General features: G+C 39.1%; 2 protein-coding genes across 2 annotated transcripts; one reads left to right on the top strand and one right to left on the bottom strand.

Moving 5' to 3' along the window:
• The first annotated feature begins 5,659 nt into the window (after positions 1 to 5,659).
• On the top strand, positions 5,660 to 9,319 carry LOC122024423 (glucan endo-1,3-beta-glucosidase 14-like). The gene is made up of 3 exons (XM_042583048.1): positions 5,660 to 5,958; positions 7,783 to 8,807; positions 8,958 to 9,319. Exons 1-3 carry the CDS (start codon positions 5,910 to 5,912, stop codon positions 9,012 to 9,014), a joined length of 1,131 nt encoding a protein of 376 aa, XP_042438982.1. The 5' UTR covers positions 5,660 to 5,909; the 3' UTR covers positions 9,015 to 9,319.
• A 9,138-nt stretch (positions 9,320 to 18,457) lies between these two features.
• LOC122024321 (sugar transport protein MST3-like) lies at positions 18,458 to 20,490 on the bottom strand. The gene is made up of 3 exons (XM_042582926.1): positions 20,324 to 20,490; positions 19,906 to 20,228; positions 18,458 to 19,832 (listed from the first exon to the last, which is right to left on the bottom strand). Exons 1-3 carry the CDS (start codon positions 20,454 to 20,456, stop codon positions 18,663 to 18,665), a joined length of 1,626 nt encoding a protein of 541 aa, XP_042438860.1. The 5' UTR covers positions 20,457 to 20,490; the 3' UTR covers positions 18,458 to 18,662.
• Between the last annotated feature and the right edge of the window lie 1,892 nt (positions 20,491 to 22,382).

Here is a 22,382-nt window from a genome sequence, read left to right as displayed (position 1 = left end):
GTTGTGTTCATAGCAAATATTTCACCATTAATTATCAATTCTTCCTAGCAATATGCAGGGTCGGCATGTAATTTAAATTCCTTTTCACTCTTGCTAGAAGATACCTCAAAGCTATCTATATTTGGAAGTTTAATTTCAACACCTTCATTAAATTCAATCATTACTTGTTTCATATTGCAAGTTTGTGTGTAGATTGTATATCTTCCATCTCCTGAACCATATGAAGATTATTATCATCACCCTTATGTGCTTCAGCTATGTCTCGAAATTCATGGCATTCATTTTCTAGTGTCTCTTCGTTAGCCACAACAGGCCATTCATCATCAACTTCAAGAGAAATAGAATTTGAAATCATCATTCTATCCATACTACAGCCTTCCAATGGAAATACAATATACTCACGGCTAGTAGTGCGGGAGAATCCCTAGAAACATCCATCTCATGGTGTGAAAGAAGTGCAGGTGATTTAGGTGAGATCGAAACAAATAGGGGGAGAGCTATAAACCACATCTTGCGCTCATTCTGTCTAACTCTTGCTCCAAATTAATAGAATTCCCTTGAAAAGAAGTAGCTTTTAGGGTTTGTTTAAGATTTTCCTGTAACAAAATGTCATTCATTACCTTTTAGCATAATCTGATCATTTTCTAGAAATTTTGAGAATTGTCGGTCCTTGGCGCACAGTTTGGATAACTTTCTCTTCTGATGGTTTAGCCTTTGATTAATTTCTTTGTTCTATTCTAGTAAAACAGCATCGCTGCACTTTTCTTGGGAACTCTCCTCTTCATCTTCATCAAAATCATCAACAATATTGATTCTAAAGCCATCATCTTCTGAATCACCTTTATGAATTAATAGACTCTTGCGAACTATTAAAGTCTTAGGGTTATCATCATAAAGTACCTCGTCATATACTAGCTAGCTCGCTAGTTTACTCGGTCTCTTCGTCATAAATTGAATAATTATTTGCCTCGGTCTCTTCTCCAATTTGAGATCGAGACTCCTATTCAATTTCTTTGGGTCAAATTCCTCCTCTAAATCATCTTTGAATTTGTCCTTGTCAATTTAGGCGTTGAAGCTATCGTCCTTCATGGCGAAACCTAATAGTCTTGGAACGAAATCAGTGATCTTGGCTTTGCCCTATCTATCTCATGAGCAATCAGTGTTCTTGGCTTTGCCCTATCTATCTCATGAGCAATCAGTGATCTTGGCTTTGCCCTATCTGTCTCGTGATCACCGCAAGTGCTCCCACCATGTTGATGTTAGGCCTTTGAATTTGATGACAACCAATTTTACTTTCACATGATCAGGTACTTCTTCATGATAAAAGATCTACTCCACTTCGTTGATCCAATCAACGAAACCCTCTACTTATAACATACCAAAAAATTTTGGCAAGTCAACTTGAAAACCGAGGTTTCCAATAAGGCTTCTCCTGACCTTTCCATAAGGCTTCTCCTGACCAAGGCATTCCCGGTATGTAGCTTGATGGTGATATGGATTATATTCCCAAAGGTAGACTTAGATTCTCAATTTGAGATCTCACGATCATCAAGATTTCACGTCGCTAGACGCTGGGTTAAATCTGTAACTTGTCTTTGTAAATCTTCAATCATCATGTCTTGAACATTACGATCACGGTACTTGACTTCCTCAATTGAAACCTGCCTATTAATACGATCGCGACCACACCCACCTTCCATTGGATCTGATGCTCGACTTCCTTAATCGAAACATGCCCGCTCTAATACCAGCTGACATTGGACTGAATAGTGATTATTCTGCAGATTTACAAGAAAGAGGATTTAAGAGAAAATAAGAAGAGAAATCACTCTCCAGATTTTTTCCAAAAAATTTATTTAATATCTGAGGATAATTCTTCAAATAGCTAAACAAACGCTCATAGAAACTTCAAACTCTAAGAATGAAAGAAAGTAAAAAAATCCTAATATATAGTCATATAGATCCTAATTCTAACTTGTAAATAAAGAAAAAAAATCTATCATAAAGGAATTTTTTTTTCCTAAAATTTCTAAACGACTCAAAATCTAAAAATATTCCAAATACAAAAAATATCTTAACTATAAAAAAAACTCAAAAAGACTAAAAACTAGTAAGAAAGATATTTAGATCTCCTTCATCAATTACCACCTTTGCTTCTTTAGTGTTACTCCATCTATCACTTCATCTTTAATATATCATCACTTAGAACCTTGTCATATCCACTATAAGACTACTAGCATTGACAATTTCATTTCGAGAACATCTTCGCCCTACACAATGCAATCATCTCCTCTGTGACTAGCTTGCCTATTTTGCAGTTTATCCTTGTTAAATCTCTATTGGACTTTTATGTACCAAGTGTTTTTAGTCAATCAAGATCCCTTTGGACTTTGGACTTCTCTCTCAACCAAATCAAGTCAACTTTGATTAACCTGATTTGAAACTGATTGCACCAATAATCTTCTCTTTTAACAATCTCTTTCTATTTGACATATCATTTTCTTCAACAAATATATATTAATTAAACATCGAAACTCAACTCAAACTTTAGTCAACCGAACTTGGTCAACCTTGACCAAAGGTAATTGCATCAAGTAGGAACTAAGAGTTATGATTCATGTAAAAATAATTTATTGTGTGCTTGGATTTTGTTTTATGTTTATCTTTTTGCTGTGTACTAATCTATTGCAGACGAGCACACGAAACCGAACAATTGAAGCAAATCGTTATTGACCCCCTCTAATGATATCATCGGTACCAACATAGAACACATATGTGTTCAAATTTATTCATTTAGTTTAATGATTTTTTCAAGCTCGTTCATTTAATTGATCTTGTATATATTGAATGAACATAAATAAACTCTTGCCAAATTACACATCAAACATGCTCATGAATATTTGAGCCATTTACAACCCTAATTAAACATGACCTAATTCATGTTTCTACTAGGACCACACCATAGTAAGGGGATCAACAATATTATTATTGGTTGATATTGGTGTCTCTACATTTGATAAACTCTTTGATCAAGTGGAATTATTAGAGCTAATATGTGCTTAGATTATTAATGATGAGATTGTGATTCCTTAACTTACACAACCTCGCTTCATGAACAACTTCGTTGGAATGTAGGGCCGAACCGTTCACCTCAAAATTAGTCAGATCATATACCTAGCGAAAAAAATTAGAATTTGAATAAACTTAATCATATATCAGTGATTACCACTAATGCAAAGGTCTTATATATCCAAGTCCATATATATCTTCTTTTATATTGATCTTCTTTTTTTTAAAGATCCATTGGCACTTGATTGGTTTGACCCCTTTAAGTGATCAGTCAATTAAAGTAACCCACCAAATATTGATCCTTGATTTCCCTTTCAAGAATATATGAATATATCACATACATATATATATCACCGAAAGAAGGAGAATCCAATAATTGGAGGGAGCTGCATGTATTTATTTAGTAGGAAATTAAAGGAAATATGGAATGCATGCATTCAATTCAGCATGATGGATAGAGTTGAGAATATATAAAGGTGGATAGATACATATATGCTCAAAAAGAAGGGTCCTCCTCAGCTTCTGCCTTCTTTATTTAATTTCCACTGCTTTAAAGTTTGTTCATATGGATCGATGATTGTGTGTATGCTCGTGGTGGTAAGAAACAAGATACATTTCTAGCTAAATAATTAGGATTTAATTTTTACGCAAAGATTAAACTATTGATAATGTTAAATTGGAATCGAACCGTCCATCTCAAAATTACTATCAATCTATCCCTAGACTAATACAGATTTCCTGTGTCCGTAAAGTCCTAAGAGGTAGAGGAAGAGACCGAGAAGTAGGAGAGACAAGGGAAAATATATAATATAATATAATATAAGATGAAAAAAAATCTCCAACTTTCATAGCTCACCCATTAAATTAATAACTAGAGCCTATTTATCCATGCATAATTCTCTTAAAAATGATAAGAATAATCAAACAATAAATATTTATTTATGTATTTGAAAAAAAATTATGAAATGCAATGGTCGACGCCATAAATAGCATTATTACTCATATAAATTTTTTATTAAATAGTAGTTAACTACTATTTTAGCATATTAATACTCAATAATATTTATATTTTATTAAATAATAACAAATTATCTAATATGTCAATTCTTATGAACTGATAATCTGGAGTTTGTCCCATTATATATCTGTATATCTATATTTTACCTTCCTCTTTATCCGTGGAGTTAGTATTAAAAATAAGATAATAGATCCATTTTTTTTAGCTAATAATCGCATTGGTAGTAATGATTGTCTAGAGAAGATATACAACTTCCTAAATTTGAAAAGGAGAGGTCGGAGTGCTCAAATAGGAAAGCTCAATAGAGTTGATAGCATGATATGCTAGTGTAAAGTGGGGCATATAATTATGACCTATTGACCTAAGCTTATTCCAAATCTATTACATTGTTTCATATTTTTATTCATTTGCAAAAATTAAATAATTGATTTGCACTACCAAGTATATTTTTTGTTTCTAAAAGCCTTTTATAAATAAATATATGCAAAAGATTTGTCTATCATCACCTTAATTAATCCATGCATCAAATATATAATCGAGTTCTTTCACAGAAGTATATATGTAGGGAAATATTATGTTGCACTTCATGAGGATCTAATATTATTTTTTTAATTTTTTTTTTTTTAAGATTTAGAATTTATAGGATTTAAAATTTAGGATTAAGTATAGACATATAATAATTAGGAAGTAAAAAATTTAAAAAAATGCTAAACTTTTTTAAAATGAAAGATTGTTATTAAATATAATGTTACACACGAAAGAGTTAAATTACGAGTATCTATTACTCAGGATATAAGGAAAGATATGATAGGATATATCAAATTTGTCAACAGTGTGATTTTACCGGAGGTATGATGAGTTGTGATCATCTTTTAATGCAAAATTAAAAGGACGTCGTTGATGATTCCAATAAAACGGGTCCCTTTCAATTTTTGCATTTAAAAAAATTCAAATATTAAGAAAATATCAAACTAAAAAGGCATTTTGCACAAAGAAGCATTTATATTTAATTGTGATTTCATAAAAATATTTAATTTATGATTAAAAAAACAAAATTATCAGGTTATTTTAATTTTTTGTTTATTTGTAAATAAATAAATAAACATGTAAATTGAAAAGGGACAAAAAAAAAAAAAAAAAATGATGACGTCATGTGTAAAAGGTTTTCTCTGCGTCCACTCAAGTGCACCCGCCGGATAAGTCACCACAGTCATGGGCCCCAGCGACTACTGCAGACCTGGGCGTCCAAACGACTCTTCGCTGTCTCCGGTTCGCGTCCCCGACTTAAGCACCTGAAAACGTACTCCTCTTATGACGCGGCAGTCAATGGTGGGGGCCATCACTCAATTGCGGTGCAAGTCACGAGCGAACTTTTCGGGCATCCCGTGGGGGACGGAACCGTGGGGTGTCTACTAGGAGCCGCGTCAATGAATGCTGTCTCGCCACCGACACCTTCCAGCGACGTATTCTCGGCCGCGTGTCATGCGCGTGCTGAATGACTAATATGCCCTCGAATTTTAGAAGCGAGGGCTTCATATGTGGGATGTGGGCGACGGTTTTTTTCGGAAGGGAATCGAAGCACACGTGTCTGTCGTGCCAGTGCGGTAGGAGCAGTTCGCACGAGAATCCCATTTAAGAGGGCGAAGGAATGCATCAATGGCGGAGGAGGTTGGAGCGCAGTGACTAGATAACTGCAAGCGAGAAGAGAGCGAGAGCGAGAGGGTCTGGGAAGCCAAGCTCAACTTTTTCCACCTCTTTCTTTCGGTACATCGAGCAGATTCGAATCGATAAGGATTTTACCGGCGGATCGAGTTGGAGAAAAATGGCGAAGCGGACGAGCGGATGCTTCCTCCTTTGTCTCCTCTTTTCAGGTCCATTCTTCTCGATTTATATCCTTATATCTGTGTTATATCACGTCGAGTGTTTTAGCCCAAATCATTTCACCATGATTTTAGCATATTGATTTCTTTTATTTTTAAAAAAGAACAAAAAAAGAGAGAGAGATTGATGCGATTTCGCCCTGGAGAAGATGGCAGATAGTGATAAGTTCTAGAACTTCTTAAATATAGGTTTTTTTTTTTTTTTGGATCAGAGAATTCATGGGCAATTTTGGTGAATATGTTAATGATTGCTGTGTAGTTTGTGATTCTGTCCAAGAATGAGCAACGAGATTAGTTTACTAGGTGTAGACAAAAACCACATGCATCCTTGGTGCCTTCCTTGTAAGATCCATGCATGGATGAGGTTATCTTATCTCCCCATGCATGGGTCTCTACGCTAGGTAAATGCCCCCGTGATTTATCCCCTTCCAAAGAGTGGAGATGTCTTAGAGGGGCCGTTAAGGTGACAACTTCACCTTTGCTCCAATGGATGAGATTATGTTACCTCCACTGGTTGGCGCAGTTGATACTTGCATAAGTGGTTGTTTCAATAGTTCTTAGGATTAATTCCCAATGGGTGCAAAATGTCTTGGGTGTCTAACCTCCCCCATGCAAAGGTCACTGCGCTAGGACAAATGCTCCCCTTTGATTTACCCCTTCCAGAGAGTGTGGGGCTGTCCTAGAGAGGCCGCTAAGCTCACAGCTTCCAGAGAGTGTGGGCCCAACCTAGAGGGGCTGCTAAGGTGACAGACTCCAACTTTTGCTCCCATGGAGGAGATTATGTTCGATTTAGTTGGGTTTTAGTTTGATGTGATTATAATGTATCTAGCACTTTTTGTTTAATGATCCCATCATTCCCATGTTTGCTGTGGGGACCAAGGTTAGCATTTAAAAATTGTCAGGGATGCGATGAGTTGTGTTTAAAATCTAGTGTTGTACTCTTATGCACCGCCCAATCACATGACCATGTGAGTGATTCCTGTGTCACCAATGAACAAGAGAAAAAATGTTAATAAAATTCAGCTGATATGATAAATGAGCTTAAAATGGTTTTCTGGAAGAGAGATTAAATAGTTTTAACATAACTTTCAGCAAATTATGCATGCACATGGGGAGTACAAATTGCATGTGTCAGTGAGTGATTACATAATAGAGCATTTCTTATTGGGAGCTTGAGCAATAGATTGGGATTCAGGCTAAAAGCAATAAATTTTGGAGTCACCCTATGATTGTTAGAGGGGAGATATATAATACTCCCTTGGTTCACTTGTTCACAAAAGACGTATAAAGTGCAGAAGTTCTTACTCCTTAAAGGGAATAAACTTCTTCTGAAAGAGAGCAGAATTTTCCTTTTTGATAAAGGTTTTCTGGATGTAGTCATTATCTGTTTCCTTCATATTTTGTAGTTTTTTCATATCTGTGGTGAATACATAGCACGCGGCAACATGGAAGCATAATGTTTGCACTTTCCTAAAAGCGAAACATTTTGAAATGCTAGCAGCCCTATCAAGTCTTGGAATGTAACCAAAAACTTTGTCATTTCTTGTTGAGTTTTCTCATCATTTGTAAATTCATCCTGATTGCTTTGTCAAATTCATTGTTAAGGAGAGCCTTACTTTGTGTATATGCAACCAGATTGTACGGCACGAGCCAATTCCTTTCTGCTGGAAGCTTTTGTTATTCTCATTGGCATCATTTTGGAATCAGCCTCGTCTCTTCCCTTTTCATTGCTTTTTTTTTCCAAAAAAGAAAACAAAAAGAATGATTACTTCTGTATTTATGAACTGTGATATGGAATAACATTCATCTTTACAGGTCAAGTTATCCAAATTCTTAGCATCACAATAGGTATCAATTATGGGCAAATTGCCAACAATCTTCCTTCCCCAAATCGAGTTGCAAGCCTACTACGTTCCCTCAACATCAGCAGAGTAAAGCTGTATGACGCTGATCAGAACGTTCTTAGTGCGTTCATCAATACTGACATAGAGTTTGTAATAGGAATTGGCAACGAGAATGTGTCAACAATGACTGATCCAGCAAAAGCACTTGGATGGCTCCAACAGCATGTCCTGCCTCACCTTCCTTTTACTAAGATCACCTGCATAACTGTTGGAAATGAAATCTTCAAAGGAAATGATACTGTTCTGATGGCCAATCTTCTGCCGGCCATGCAATCAGTTTACCGAGGCCTGGTTTCTCTTGGATTGGATAAAAAAGTAAATGTCACCAGTGCTCATTCCCTTGACATGTTAGGGAACTCTTACCCTCCTTCAGCAGGCTCATTCAAACAAGACCTAGCAGTTTATATCCAGCCAATTCTTAGCTTCCATTCAATGACAAAATCACCCTTCCTCATCAATGCCTACCCTTATTTTGCATACAAAGAAAACGCTGGAACTGTCTCCTTAGACTATGTCCTCTTCGAACCCAATGCAGGAGTTACCGATGCACTCACAAATCTGAACTATGACAACATGCTATATGCACAGATTGATGCGGTTTATGCTGCTGTCAGAGCATGGGGATACCCTGATATTGAAGTCAGGATTTCTGAGACTGGATGGCCTTCTAGAGGGGACTCCGAAGAGATAGGAGCGACACCAGAAAATGCTGCAAAGTACAATGGTAATTTGCTGCAGAGGATAGCCATGAAACAGGGAACTCCAATGAATCCTTATGTTCCTGTAGATGTATACGTCTTTGCATTGTTTAATGAAGACTTAAAGCCCGGGCCGACTTCTGAAAGAAACTACGGACTATTTTATCCTGATGGCACTCCTGTTTATAATATCGGTTTGCATGGATATCTTCCGCCTATGTTGTCTTCGAGTTTCAAGGTAAACAATATCTTCTCGCTTGAGTATCGAAATGTACTAAACTTCCACAGAAAAAATCATTAAGCCAATTATTTTCTTGGTTCCTTTTTGCTTTTCATCCGTATCTCCATGAGTAATGTGTTTATTGCTGTAACCATTCTTATCTTGCAGATGGTGCCAGCTTTGAGCACTTTGGGAATTGCCATTGTAATTTTGCTCCTAGCCTGACAGATATCTCTACGACGTCAACAGAAGTGGATCGATAAGTGGAAGAGCTTGTTGACACCGACTGAACACACACGAATCGGATTTGACGTCTTCCATGGCGATGTCGGCAACAATGCAATTAAAATTGCAATCATTGGAGATGGGATGCAGCTGATTAGCATTTCATATAAGTGGGAGCTCTCATGGTGCCTAAATGGCATGTGGAACGTTGCTATGTGTGCTCCACAGCACTGAAAGTTTCTTTTTGCATGGAACATGATTCTGTTCTAATAATCCCTTAAAGCCTCTCGCCCTCATTAAAGATATTCTTTTCTTTTCTTTTTTGTTTTTGGATTTTATCAATTTATTCTTCTGTTGTTCTAGTTATTCTGAAAAAAAAGATCAGAGAGGACTAATTCATCAGTCATCACAAGGCAAATGTGAAGTGTATACATGGTGGTATCTTGCTGCGCAACTTGTTGCCGTTCTTTATGTTCTTGTGGCTTTTTTTTTTTTTTATGCTGATGGAACATTTTTACAGCCTCGATGGGTCAAGAATGTGTTGAATTCCTTTTCTATGTGACCTCAGATTTTGACATCCTATAATATATCATAGTTAGAATTTTGAATCATGGATACTTGAATAATTTGGTGAAGACCGTTGTACCATGCCCGAAGGCACTTACATGTCTTTAAAGATCCATAAACATATCTAGGTGGTCTTTGTTTACTTGTCTTAACACCAAACCCCTAAATATGCTCACTCCATAAACATGTCTAGGTGACTGCTATCTTAGTCTTATTTTTAAATTTTCAATATTCAAATGACAAAACCATAAACAAATAATATAATTTATCGATTTAGATGTATTAATCTTATGATTGTCATCTCCTAAGATTAAAAAAAAAAACTCAACTTTAAATTGCATAAGCATGGGGACATGCATACAAAACATACACTGTCACCACACTTGGATACTTAGAATTTGTCATATGAAATCCTTTAACTCTCTTTTTCTTTTATAGAAAGAAGGATAGATTTTCTATCTCAAAAAATTCCTCTTCCTTCATTCACCTGATTGCTCCATTATTCAGGGCATCATCTCAAGTGTTCAAAACCAACAATACAAAGTTGTTTCTTACAAATCAAAGCTATTTCTATGGCAAGTATTTGCTTCATACAATTTTATTTGTGATGCAAATGATCAATTGAAAATATTTGATACCATAGCAAAGATCATTGATACACTTGACCCGTGGTCATGGTACCGCGGTAGAATATGCAGGTTGTCACCCAGGTACCCGCGATTCGAACCCTAACTATAGCGTATTTGTAGGAATTTTTTCTCCAAATGGGGGGTGTAACCAAAGGATGTTGGGTTGGCTGCCGCATGTACTTCCTGATTTACCCTGGTGACCGGTGGGAAAATTCTGTGGGGCTGGGTCGGTCACCCCCAGAAATAGTGGCTAATTGGAATTATCATTTTCATTGATACACTTGATATAAACTCCCCTCGGGACGGTGCGGTGGTTAAGGTATGAGATGTTGTCACATGAGGTTTTGGGGTCAAAACTCGGCGTGTCCAAGCATGCCTCCCCCCATGCCTTGCCACCTACACTAATGCTAGTAGTCACCCGTGATTTACCTCCTCCGTGTTGGCCTAGGAATAAGTTCGCGGAGACGCTAGAGGCGAGCAAATAACTTTTGCCATATTGATACACTTGATATAACTCCATGATTTATCTTCCTTCATATAATCTAAGGATGGACTGTGAAAGACGCCTGAGATGAGCGTAATCATCTTTTTACTACAATTGATACACTTGATACATCAGACATATTAGTGTTAGAAAAAAAAAATATGATATTTTAACTGATAATAGATCAAAATTGAAATCAAACACAAAATTAGTATAGCAAAACTAATGCATGTACCAGAAATTGATCATCAAAAACTGAATGTTAAACTCACTTTGCTAGATCATCAGAAACTAAACAAACGTAGGTTTGCCTAAACCAGAAACTGATCAAGTTTCACAACCATATCCACAAATTGAACATCAAACTCAGCTTGGTCCATGATCAAAAACTCATCATGGTCTATGATTTAAAAAAAAAAAAAAAACTCATAGTTTCAATAGCGCGATCAGAACACACCAAACCTAGCTTGGTACATGATCAAAAACTTATCAGAGCTTGTGTTTTCTCTGTAGATCATGTCTTGACAAGAAAGCTGTTGCATTCCCAAATGCCCTTTTAAGCTCATCTCTCCATTTCACTTCAAATATTTGAATATAGGCTGAGACAGTATCTGAAGTTGATATGCTGCGTGCTCACCCACATCCATAAAAAAAAATGGGACTCAATGGTTTGGACATGTTTCACTCTGATTTTGCTAGATGATAAAACAAATGTTTAGTTATTTGCTACTGAGTCTTCTATTTAAAATGGGTATCATCTGTATCCTAACAGTGGACATATAATGCACCCAATTGACCTTTAAGTATTTATTCAATAATCCCTATATATTGAAGATGTTCAAAAGCATCTTCCTTTATTTTTATTATCCCTGCAATTAAACTGATTGATCCAGCAAGCTAATTCATGTTTTTATGCTCAAGGTCCAATTGATATTATATAGCTTTCTATTATGTATTCGCCGAAACCTTCAACAAGTTTGAAATACCTTATGCAATTATTAGGTCAAGTTCATTGTACCTGTTAATTTGCTGATCCATATACCTGAAATTAACTGGAAAAAAAAATCTAATTCAACCTCGGTCACTGGTAGTAACTACCAACAATATTTCTCTATTATCTTTCACCAACGTAAAGAGAAGTACATGTAATAATTCTCTTACTTCAAAGAGAGTCTCCCTTATCTACTATCGATCGTTGATGGAGACAAGGGTTTAAGGTCGCCGCTCGACTGCTAACGAGAACAAGGGTTTATAGTCGTCGCTCGATTTTTAACTTGACCTGGTTGGCCCAAGAGTCTGGAAAACTTTGATTTTTATTCATATCGGCCCTACATCCAGAAAACATATAAACAAATACATGTATATTTCCTCACGCACCTCTCGCCCGAGTCTGTAGGATTGGAGATGATTCGTACTCCACGTCCGCTCGAGTCGTCTCCCGTTTTCGTCTTCCAAGTAATAGGCCCCCAAGCTAAGTTTCTGTACGACCTTGTGAGGTCCCACCCATGGTGCCTCGAGTTTGATGACGTCACTGACCAGCTTGATTTTCTTCCACACCAGATCACCAACTTGGAAGGACCTCAGGATCACCCTCCTGTTGTAGTTTTGCCTCATCCGCTGTCGGTAAGCCGCCATTAGCTGAACGGTCGATTTATCCTACGTTTCATCCACCAAGTCGAGCCTCATTAACCTTCGCATGCCATTTCTCTCGTCGTACAGTCGCACCCGGTCAAATTCTACTCCAACCTCTACAAGAACCACTGTTTCTCCTCCATACACCAGCTACAATAGTGTTACGCCAGTCGCTTCCTTTGGAGTTGTGCGAAGTGCCCACAAGGCACTTGTGACCTCTGCCTTGCCATTGCTCTGGGGGTAGGCGACTGTGATGAAGGTCTGCTAGATGTCATAACCTTCGCACCACTCCCTGAGCTTCCGACCCGCAAACGGCCTCCCGTTATCTGAGACGAGCCGGCAGGGGATGCTGAACCGACAGAGGATGTTATGTCAGATGAACTTGATGACCATCTGCTCGTTTATCTTTGCCAAGGGCTCAGCCTCGACCCATTTTGAAAAGTAATCCACAGCAACAAACAGGAACCTTCATTGACTCATTGCCATGGGAAATTGTCCCACGATGTCCATGCCCCATTGGTTGAACTGGCAAGATACCGGGATGACTTCATCTCTTCGGTCGATCAGTACAAAATATGGTGATACTTTTGGCAGTATAGGCATGTGGCTATTGTCCGAGTGGCGCTCTCTTGGAGAGTTGGCCAGAAGTATCCGGCCAGGAGAATCTTTCGAGCTAACGAACAACTGCCTGGATGACTTCCATAAGAATCTTGGTGCACTTCTTACAAAATATACGTTGCGTCCTCTGATCGAACACACTTGAGCAAGGACATAGAGAAAGCTCTGAGTGATGTTCTTATAATTGTCCATGACATCAATATTCTGTAAATATGAAAATGCTAGACTGCTTAGTAGCAAGGCACTAAGTTCTAGTATTGATGGATTGGCCAAGGCATTTGCCATGGGAGAAGTATGAAAGTTCTTTTCTAAAAATTATAAAGTAAAAAAGTTTTATCAAAAGAGTGACATTACCGGTAGAAATAGGAATTAAAGTGTAGGTTGTTGAGTCCAAGCAAGAACATTTCTTCCTTGACCATCATTGTAAGGTTGTAATCAACATACTCCAGGATGTTAATTCTAAATGACGACGTCTGAATTTATTTTGTGTAGTCTTCTATTGGCACAAAAAGTCTCCATTGACGAAGAAACATGTGATTATTCAAGGGAAGAAAGAAAAGTTTCTCATATAGCTTCATGATTGAAAAATAAGCGATCTTGTTTGATGGATCTTTAATTCAGATTTTAACAATTCTAATCATTATGAAGTTAGAAAAGGTGCATGTTGCAAAAATAAAATTGTTAAGGAAAAAGGTTTTGAATGGTCTCCATATTACAACAAAGATTTGGAGGAATGAGGATGAAGACAGAAAAATAATAAGGTAGTTTGTGCTCCAAAAATAAGGGAGAGAAGGAAAAGAAAAGAAATATTATTGATCCTTAGTTGTAGTAAAAACAAAATTAAGAAAGCACCCTTAGTTATAGTAAAAGATGATTACACTCATCTTAAATGTTTTTCACAGTCTATCTCTAGATTACGTAAAAAAAAAGAGTAAATTATGAGATCAACTTATAACTAACTATCTAATAGACAAAAGATACAAGTATGTTAGCGCTTGAACTGTAGAAAACATTAACTTGTAGACAACCAGTTATATTTAAGACTTAAGAGAGGTAACGTTAGCAATGGTAAGAAGATTCAATCCTCACTCTCTCTAGTCTTCTCTTTCACTATATATATCATTTTCTCTCTTAAGCTCTACAACTAGAGTTTAACTTAAACGTTAGAGGGACTGTGCAGACATCGACGACACCCTTTGATGCGTGTTAATTCACCCAAATTTACTCATATCATCAAAGGAAGCTTTAACATAGACATCCCGTGATCCTATCCGAGTGATGAGTGGATGGACGCTGGGAACGTGACGCTCTTCGCTGTCTCCGGCTGATGATGTGGATCTCCGACGCTACCTGTAAAGAAGTCGGGCCGGGAGGAGTTTCCCGACGACGACCCTCCGACGCTCAAGTCAGGCAATGTGTAGGAAGAAGAAACAAGCAGTGGTTTGAGAAAAAGAAGCAGAAGAAGAAAATAGAAGAAGAAAAATCCCCTTGGCATCGAAACCTGGGGGTCCTTATATAGGACCCCTGGGTAGGCACGAGCGCGTTTCTCGAGATGCGCACGTGTCTCCCCCCATACCTCAGCATGGGTCTGTCAGAAAAGTCTGTCTGACACCATACCGCAACAGTCCGAGCATGTCTCTGATGGGACAGTGGACACTTCCACCGTACGATACTCTGTCTGCTTCGGCCGCCGACCATACTGTCCTTCTCGATCCTTCTTGTCTCCTAACGCTCGTCTGTTCTTGGTATGTGAATCGGCCGAGCGGCCTATCCGCTCGGCTTAGAGCTTCTCGGGGGAAGCTCGCTCGTCTGCTCGGATGAGGGTGCCATATCGGCCTATGGCTCTGCCGAGCGGCTTATCCGCTCGGCACCTGCGGTCTTTTGAGCATCGGAAACCCGCCTATGGTCGAGTTGTCTTCCGTCCGGCCCGGGAAGCTCCTGGCCGAATGTCCGGTCGGCTTGACGCGTGGTCGGGCCGATACTCCACTCGGCCCGGCATCCTTCCGTTCGGCGCGACCTCGGGGTTGACCTTCTTGTCCAGTGACCTCCACGTGTCTTTGACCCTCCGCCAATGAGGGTCCCCCGTCCTTACCACCGGATCATCCCGTAAGGAGGCGGATTTCGAATGCATTAGCCATCCTCAATCATTCTTGAGTAGTGAAAAGTCATCTCAATCTTACTTTCGAAGGAGGCATCTCTGGAAAGACAGAGAGGATGAGATCAAGATTATCCCACACTACATTTAGAATGGTTCTTCTCCTCTTTGTGTGCTAGATGCACTTTTCTTACTCTTCTGCTACGAATGTTAAATATTGTTTCTAATGGATAGCTTTGGGGCTTCTCTAAAGGTACGTATTGAACCAATGCTTGGTATGGAAGAGCTCTAAGTGCTATTTATGCAAGGGAAATCTGCAAGGAAGGAAGAGCTCTAACTTTGGGCTTCTTATGGTGGAGGTTGCTATTGCAACTATGACCATGATCCCAATTGTGGGTGGACGACCAGTCGACCAGACACATCGCTAATACTACGTGGGAAGTGATCAATTGAGGCCCAGTCAAATGAGGACTTATCACAAACGGAGTGTGAGCGAGTAGCGAAGATGACATGCAACTAGTAATGACATTCGGTGAGCGACGACTCTTGTTAGTAAAAGCAAAGCTCTTTGTGTATTCACCATTTCAATGAGCGATAGTGTTTAGATGGCGCCATAATGGTTCAATAAAGTTCCACTAACGCTTAAATTGATCTATAGCCAATGAAACAATAATTACAAATGAGAAATAAAATTAGAGTTAGATACTAAGACTACGTTAATGTGGGATCATGAAATATTAGAGAAAGGGTGGATCTCATTCGATTTAAAATCCTTTCTTTTCTTTCGTAAAATTACAGTACGCAGCGAAATAAAGTGAAACGAGAAAGACAAAATTAAGACAAGTCTATTTTTTACTTGGCTCGGATCTTTTCACAACTCCTACTCCAGGATATCCATTAAATGATAAAGTGATATTGTAAATATGAATACAATGTGTAAGTAAAATAAATATACCAACAACCAATCAATACAAAATAAAGTGTAGGTTGTTGGAAGCCTCTCAACGTTGTAGTAATCGTAGCTTGCATGAGCAATGAATGAGCGTAGCAGAAAATCAGAAGGCAGAAGTTTTATTTGGCTCGAAGCTTGAGACTTCTTTTATAGGCCTTGTTCCGTCGACTAATGAAGGGTTCTGTTGGTTCTGTTGGTTGAACTTATTCGTCGACTGATCCTTCTATCCGTCGATTGATCTTTGATCTTTCCTTAATTGTTGCAATTTGATCCGTTTGATCCCGAAAATCTCGTTGTTCCCTCGACGGATCAAAGTCTTTCTATCATTTGAATAGCTTTTTTACCTTTTATACTCTAATTTGAATCTTGATTAATTTTGGAAATATATTGATCCGTCGACTGAACACTCTTTTCCGTCGGCGAAACTGAAATTTCAATTTTCATTCTAGATCGAATCTTATATTCTAGTTTTTCATGGATTTGTTAATTGAACACTCTTTTCCATCGATAGAATGATCTTGCCAAAAATAGATTAGAAAATTTATCCTGCTAAACAGAGTTAGAGCATAAACCTATAAAATAATATTAGTACAAATATAGTATGCATGATTAAGATAGTTAGAACGGTCTTAATCTCAACTTAGAAACCTTCGTTGGTTTCTTCAGTTAGATCAGCCCATACGGTTTGTTCCTCATGCTACACGATCTCAGTGCACTACCACTAGTAGCTTACCTCAACTCGCCTGGTAAACATCGGGTCCTCCAAACATATTTTGACTTAACAACTTAATATTGGATTGACTATCAGGACTTCCACTTGACTCGATATCGGGTCTTCCAAACATATCGAATCCACCTGTCAGATGTCAGGTCCACTTGACCCATCTAGACTTCCTGTCTGGTTCCACGATCTGTTGAGACTTTCCTTGCCAAGTATCGAGTCCAGCTGACCTACTAGGACGACTTTCCAAGTTGAGCTTTCTGCACTCTTGATCAATTCATAAAATAATAATAAGACTTAACTTGAACATTTGACAATATTAAAACATAAGTTTGATTATGGTGCTCCTTGCACCAACGTTTAATATTTATAGAGGGTCATTATCTACAAACTCTAAGCCTAGGTGTTGGTACAATCTACACTAATGATCCAACTCATATTTTGATGAATGACAAGGGGTCTAAAGTTAGAGTGTTGTGTTGTCTAACTTTTCTACTAAGTATGCAGGAGTTAACTGGTCTAAAGGACTTGATACAAAGCTGAAATCTAGTTAGGTCCGCGGGACCCGATAGCTGGTGCGAAGTCCAAATAGGTTCGCGAGGCCCGATATTTTGCAGGAAGTCCGGTTGAGTCAACAGTACCTGACAACCGGCAGAAGTCCAGTTAGGTCTGTGGACCTAACAATTGGCGGGAAGACCTGGTGGGTTAAAGGCAAGTCAAGTGACTGCAAGTGGTAAGTGAAGGTAAGCAACTGGAGGAGAGATCCAGTGAGGACGCATTCTCCATTGAGAGAATTGTAGGTGTTGATCCAACTTAGGTCTATTTCGATAACTTAAGTTAAGATCTTGATTAGGTTCTGGTCTCGTGAAGATAGAATTTAATTAATACTCACATTTTATTATGTTGTGCTAACCCTGTTTTGCTGGGTAAAATATATTTTTTGATTGTCTGGACTAACCTTTTCTTGTAGGAGAAGAAGTTGAAAAAAAAGGGGTCTGGGCGCCCGGACCAGGCCCACCCGTGCAGGGCTAAGGGTGCCCAGAAGGTTTGGGCGCTCGGACTCGGTCTAGGTGCCGGACTCGAAAAGTGATCTATAAGCTGATGTGGAGCGCGCCGATTGGTCGAACCATATGGTCTAGGCGCCCGGAGAGATTCTAGATACCTGCAATGAACCTATTTAAATGTCTTCGACTAAGAGCTTCAGAATAATAACTGTTACGACTTTCTCTTTTGCTCGATGCTCTGAAAAGGCTCCTGCGACGCTAAAAATCTCCTCCGACAACCGTGATCAAGTTTCTTTATACTGACTTGATTGGAAATCAATCTTTGTCTATTTTAGGTAAATTTATCACGTGATGACCGGCTCAATTATTCCTTGAGGGTACATAATTAGTAGTAAATAGACTCCAGAGATGGGTGTATTAGAGATCTAGATGAAACGAAACTTTCAAAATAACCCCGGATTGGTGTATTAAACATCCAGAGTGAAACTAAAGATTTCATAATAACCTAGGAACTTATGGAAGTCATCTTTCTTAAAAAAAGAAAATCAAAATCCAAAAAATGGTTAGCCTAATTATCCTAGAGGTCCATGTGGACTGCTTCATTGGTGTTGGTTGACCCCCGTCTAGAATGAAGTCAAAGTTGACTGATATATATATATATATATATGCGTGTGTGTGAAATTGATATAAATGTATGACACGGCAAGTTTAAATTTGAGGGACCTGTAGCATCCATAAATAGATAAAGAGAGAAAAAATGATAGATTTTTCTTGTTCTTAATATCCTGTAACTTCAATATATGAAGGAGTAATTAATTCCAGATGAAGAACAATTAAGGCTAGAGAAGAAAGAGGAGGAGGAGAGGAATTTAATGAGTTGGTACGTCCCCTTTCTTAATAGTTAATAATATTCTGCTGTGGTTTCTTTTTCTTTCTTTCTACTTTTTCACAGGCTAATTCCCAAATTCAACGTGAAATTGCTGCCCTGCTTTTGCCTTTGCGGCGCCGGCGGGTTCATCTCGACGTTGCTGTTGGGGTCCTTGGGGAGGCGGCCGCCGTTCTGCGTAGGGGCGCCTTCGATGAACCTGCCCCAGAACCAGTGGGCCCTCCAGACGAGCACCATCTCCTCGATCGGCACGTTCTTGGTCTCCGGCAGGAAGAGGTAGACGAAGATGGTCATGATCACGACCCAGCCGGCGAAGAAGTAGAAGAGGCCGAACTTCATGTGGCAGAGCATGGTGAGGAAGGCTTGCGCGATGGCGAAGGTGAAGAGCATGTTGACGGACACGTTGATGCTCTGCCCCGCCGGCCGGATCTCCAGCGGGAAGATCTCGCTGGGGACCAGCCACCCCAGCGGCCCCCACGACCACGCGAAACCGGCCACGTAGATGCAGATGAACAGCACCACCACGGCGGCGTACCCCTTGGACAGGTCCCCCTCGCCGCTCGTCCCGAATTTGACGGCGATCAACGTCCCCACTACGATCTGGCTGATGATCATCTGGGTGCCTCCCTCGATGAACAGCTTGCGCCGGCCGAGGCGGTCGACGGTGAAGACGGAGACCAAGGTGGCGAAGACGTTGACCAGGCCGGTGATGACGGCGGACATGAGGGAGCCGTTGCGGCCGAAGCCGAGGGTGCGGAACAGGACGGGGGCGTAAAACATGATGACGTTGATTCCGGTGAGCTGCTGGAAGAAGGGGATCAGGAGAGCCATGGTCAGCTGGGGGCGGTACTTGCGCTGGAAGATGTTGGCCCACGGATGCTCCACCAGCTTCGACTCCTCGCTGGCCGCCACCAGGTCGGCGTACTCCGCGCCCACGTCGTCGGTGCCGCGGATGCGGCGGAGCATGCGCTGGGCTTCCTCGGGGAATCCGCGTTCCAGGAGGGAGTTGGGCGTGTCGGGAAGGAAGATGGACCCGACGGTGATGATGGCGGCGGGGACGGCGGCGAGCGCGAGGCTGACGCGCCATCCCCATCCGCCCTTGATCTTCGCCGTGCCATAGTTGATGAGGCTCGCCGCCAGGATGCCGATGGTGATCATCAGCTGGAAGCCGATGTTCAGCATGCCGCGAAGTCTCGCCGGCGCCATCTCCGACAAGTACACCGGCACGGACTGAATAATCAATCAATCAATCGAGCACTGATTTCCCCCAACCGTTTCTAAGAAAACAGAGTATCTAATCTACCTGATTGGCGAATCCGACGCCGATGCCGAGCAGGATACGGCCGAAGATGAGCATGGCGACGTTCTGGGCGGCGCCGTTGAGGGCGGCGCCGAAGAGGAAGGTGACGCCGCCGCCGAGCATGGACCATTTGCGCCCGAAGGCCCTGGTGACCAGGGAGGCGAAGAAGGAGGCGACGAGGGCGGCGAGGTAGAGCGACGACGTGAAGGTCTGCAGCAATTGGCTGTCGAACCGGCAGTACTCGTTCGTGCTCCTGTCCGCATGCTCCTTCCGGTACACCTCCGGGAAGAACTTCCTCAGGAACGAGTCCATCGACGTCACTCCCCCTTCATTCATCATTCATTAACCATGATTAGCACTCGAACAATTCCATTAATTACTAGAATTAATTCATTAATCAATGAGACAATCGATATAGCACCGGAGATGCCGATGTCGTAGCCGAAGATGAGGCCGCCGGTGGCGGCCACGACGCAGGTGACGAAGACGAAGAGCGTGAGGTTGCCGGGATAGTCCTTGCCGGACCCGGAGTTGAGGAAGGCGCCGGCGGCCATGGCGGGGATTGGGTTTCTTCTAGATGATTACTTGCTTGAGGAGAAGATGAAGATCGAGAGGGATTTATAGACTGAGACACATTGGAAAAAATATCTGTGGATCGATCTCAAAAGTCTGAACCAGAAAAATTGAAACTTATTTAATACTGATATACTGGATTTGACTAGTCTTTCTTTCAAGGATAAGGACAGCCGGACATTTAATTTAAATCTATCCATTCATCCATGCTCTGTTTACACTCTGTTTCTGGATGATCCTCGGCTGGAAATGAGTGAAGCGGAGATTACTGCTATTATTTATTAGATAAAAATCAAAAGCATACTTCAAATTTTGTAAATGACATCGTTCCAGAAGTTCAACATCTATCTTTTATTTTTTAAAAAAATTCTATAAATATTTTATAGTTGAGAATTAAATTATAAATATCTAAATGATAATTTCCATAATTTCAGAAATTACTATAATATTATTAACAACTAATGAATAATGTTATAGTAATTATTCGGTAGCTTATATGTAATTATCTATAATTGTTATAATAATATTGGTAAAAAGATATTCTCAAGATAAAATATGGAGTTTTTTTAAAATATTTTTTTTTATGATTTATATAATTTAAGATCTTCTTTTAGTTTTTATTATTATTAGTCAACAAACACGGGTTTGTTACATCTCTTTCGATGGACTAATTGTTAATGTAATGTAACAAATTAATTATAAATTAAGTGGAAAAAGCAATCAGGATAAGGAAGATTAATAACCTAGAAAAATAGGTGTAAATACATGGGAATCCGCCGCTATTTTCACATGTACTGTAGGAATAACGCTGGTCTTAGACGGTTCAATATAGACTTCTATCATATATATATATATATATATATATATATATATATATATATATATATATATATATAATTTCGCCCAACAATTATGTAAAAGACGAATACGTTCGTCTCACTCAGTGCCCCCACCAATTCATCCGAAGGTTAACACAAAGGAGATAAATCACGGACGGCTATTAACATTTGAAATAATGACTAACAAATTCGAATACCAAACTTTATTATGACAACACCTAATGCGCTAGTCACTAGATTCATCCGAGGAGATAATAATATTGGTAATCTACGGAACTTCCATATTTATTAAAAATCAAGCTAATCTTATACACACATTGGTAAAAAGCAACTGTATTCGTCTCTAACGTGCTCATCTCAAAGTTAATATGAGAAAGATAAATTATGAATAACTATTAACTTCTATAATAATCATCGACGTATAAAAAAAATATTTACTTTAATCTTACCAAATTCGAATCCCAAATATTAAATTGACATATGCGCTAACTCCCTACTGTCCAAATATAATATCACATATACGAATTAAGAAAAAATCGTCTCTTTTCAAATTAAAATTTGTCGGCGAAAAATAAACATCTAAATTATTATTTTTGAAATAAAATAAAAATAATAATGACATGATAGACTTGGAAAGTCATGCATGTGCGATAAATGGAAGATGCACGGTCTAGTCATCAAGTAGCTTTCAGCATAGTCAATTGTTGACCCGTGATGAAGAAAAAAAACCAAGTGTTTATATATATTCACACCACGTTGGTTAATTTCCAAATAAAATAATTATAGAGATTAGCAGTTGCTTAGTAACTCTCAGCGCTTAACCCTATATTTGGATTTTATATTTTCCTTATTTAGAAGGAAGAAAAAGTTTATTAAAAGTAAGTAACATGTGCTATCCTATTTGGGAGGAAAGTAAAGATAATGAAGATTAAATATATAAAATTATAAAATTATCTTCATTTTTATTAAATATTTATGTGTTTAAGAATTAAGTACATCTTATATATATTTATTGGTTAAAACTTACGTATTTAAATATTTGTAACTCATTTGTTAAAATCAGCATCG

The sequence above is a fragment of the Zingiber officinale genome, chromosome 9B (assembly GCF_018446385.1).
Source record: "Zingiber officinale cultivar Zhangliang chromosome 9B, Zo_v1.1, whole genome shotgun sequence".
Classification (NCBI taxonomy): domain Eukaryota; kingdom Viridiplantae; phylum Streptophyta; class Magnoliopsida; order Zingiberales; family Zingiberaceae; genus Zingiber; species Zingiber officinale.
Note: the sequence above shows the minus strand (reverse complement) of the source record. Positions and strands in the feature narration are given on the sequence as shown.

What these genes read in the sequence shown, in the direction of transcription:
- LOC122024321 (XM_042582926.1), bottom strand. Translation starts at nt 20,456, where the DNA reads ATGGCCGCCGGCGCCTTCCTCAACTCCGGGTCCGGCAAGGACTATCCC. An exon ending in CTACGACATCGGCATCTCCG is followed by an intron (nt 20,229 to 20,323) that starts GTGCTATATCGA and finishes TGATGAATGAAG; the next exon opens with GGGGAGTGACGTCGATGGAC. An exon ending in GCGTCGGATTCGCCAATCAG is followed by an intron (nt 19,833 to 19,905) that starts GTAGATTAGATA and finishes TTGATTATTCAG; the next exon opens with TCCGTGCCGGTGTACTTGTC.
- LOC122024423 (XM_042583048.1), top strand. Translation starts at nt 5,910, where the DNA reads ATGGCGAAGCGGACGAGCGGATGCTTCCTCCTTTGTCTCCTCTTTTCA. An exon ending in CCTTTGTCTCCTCTTTTCAG is followed by an intron (nt 5,959 to 7,782) that starts GTCCATTCTTCT and finishes TCATCTTTACAG; the next exon opens with GTCAAGTTATCCAAATTCTT. An exon ending in TGTTGTCTTCGAGTTTCAAG is followed by an intron (nt 8,808 to 8,957) that starts GTAAACAATATC and finishes CTTATCTTGCAG; the next exon opens with ATGGTGCCAGCTTTGAGCAC.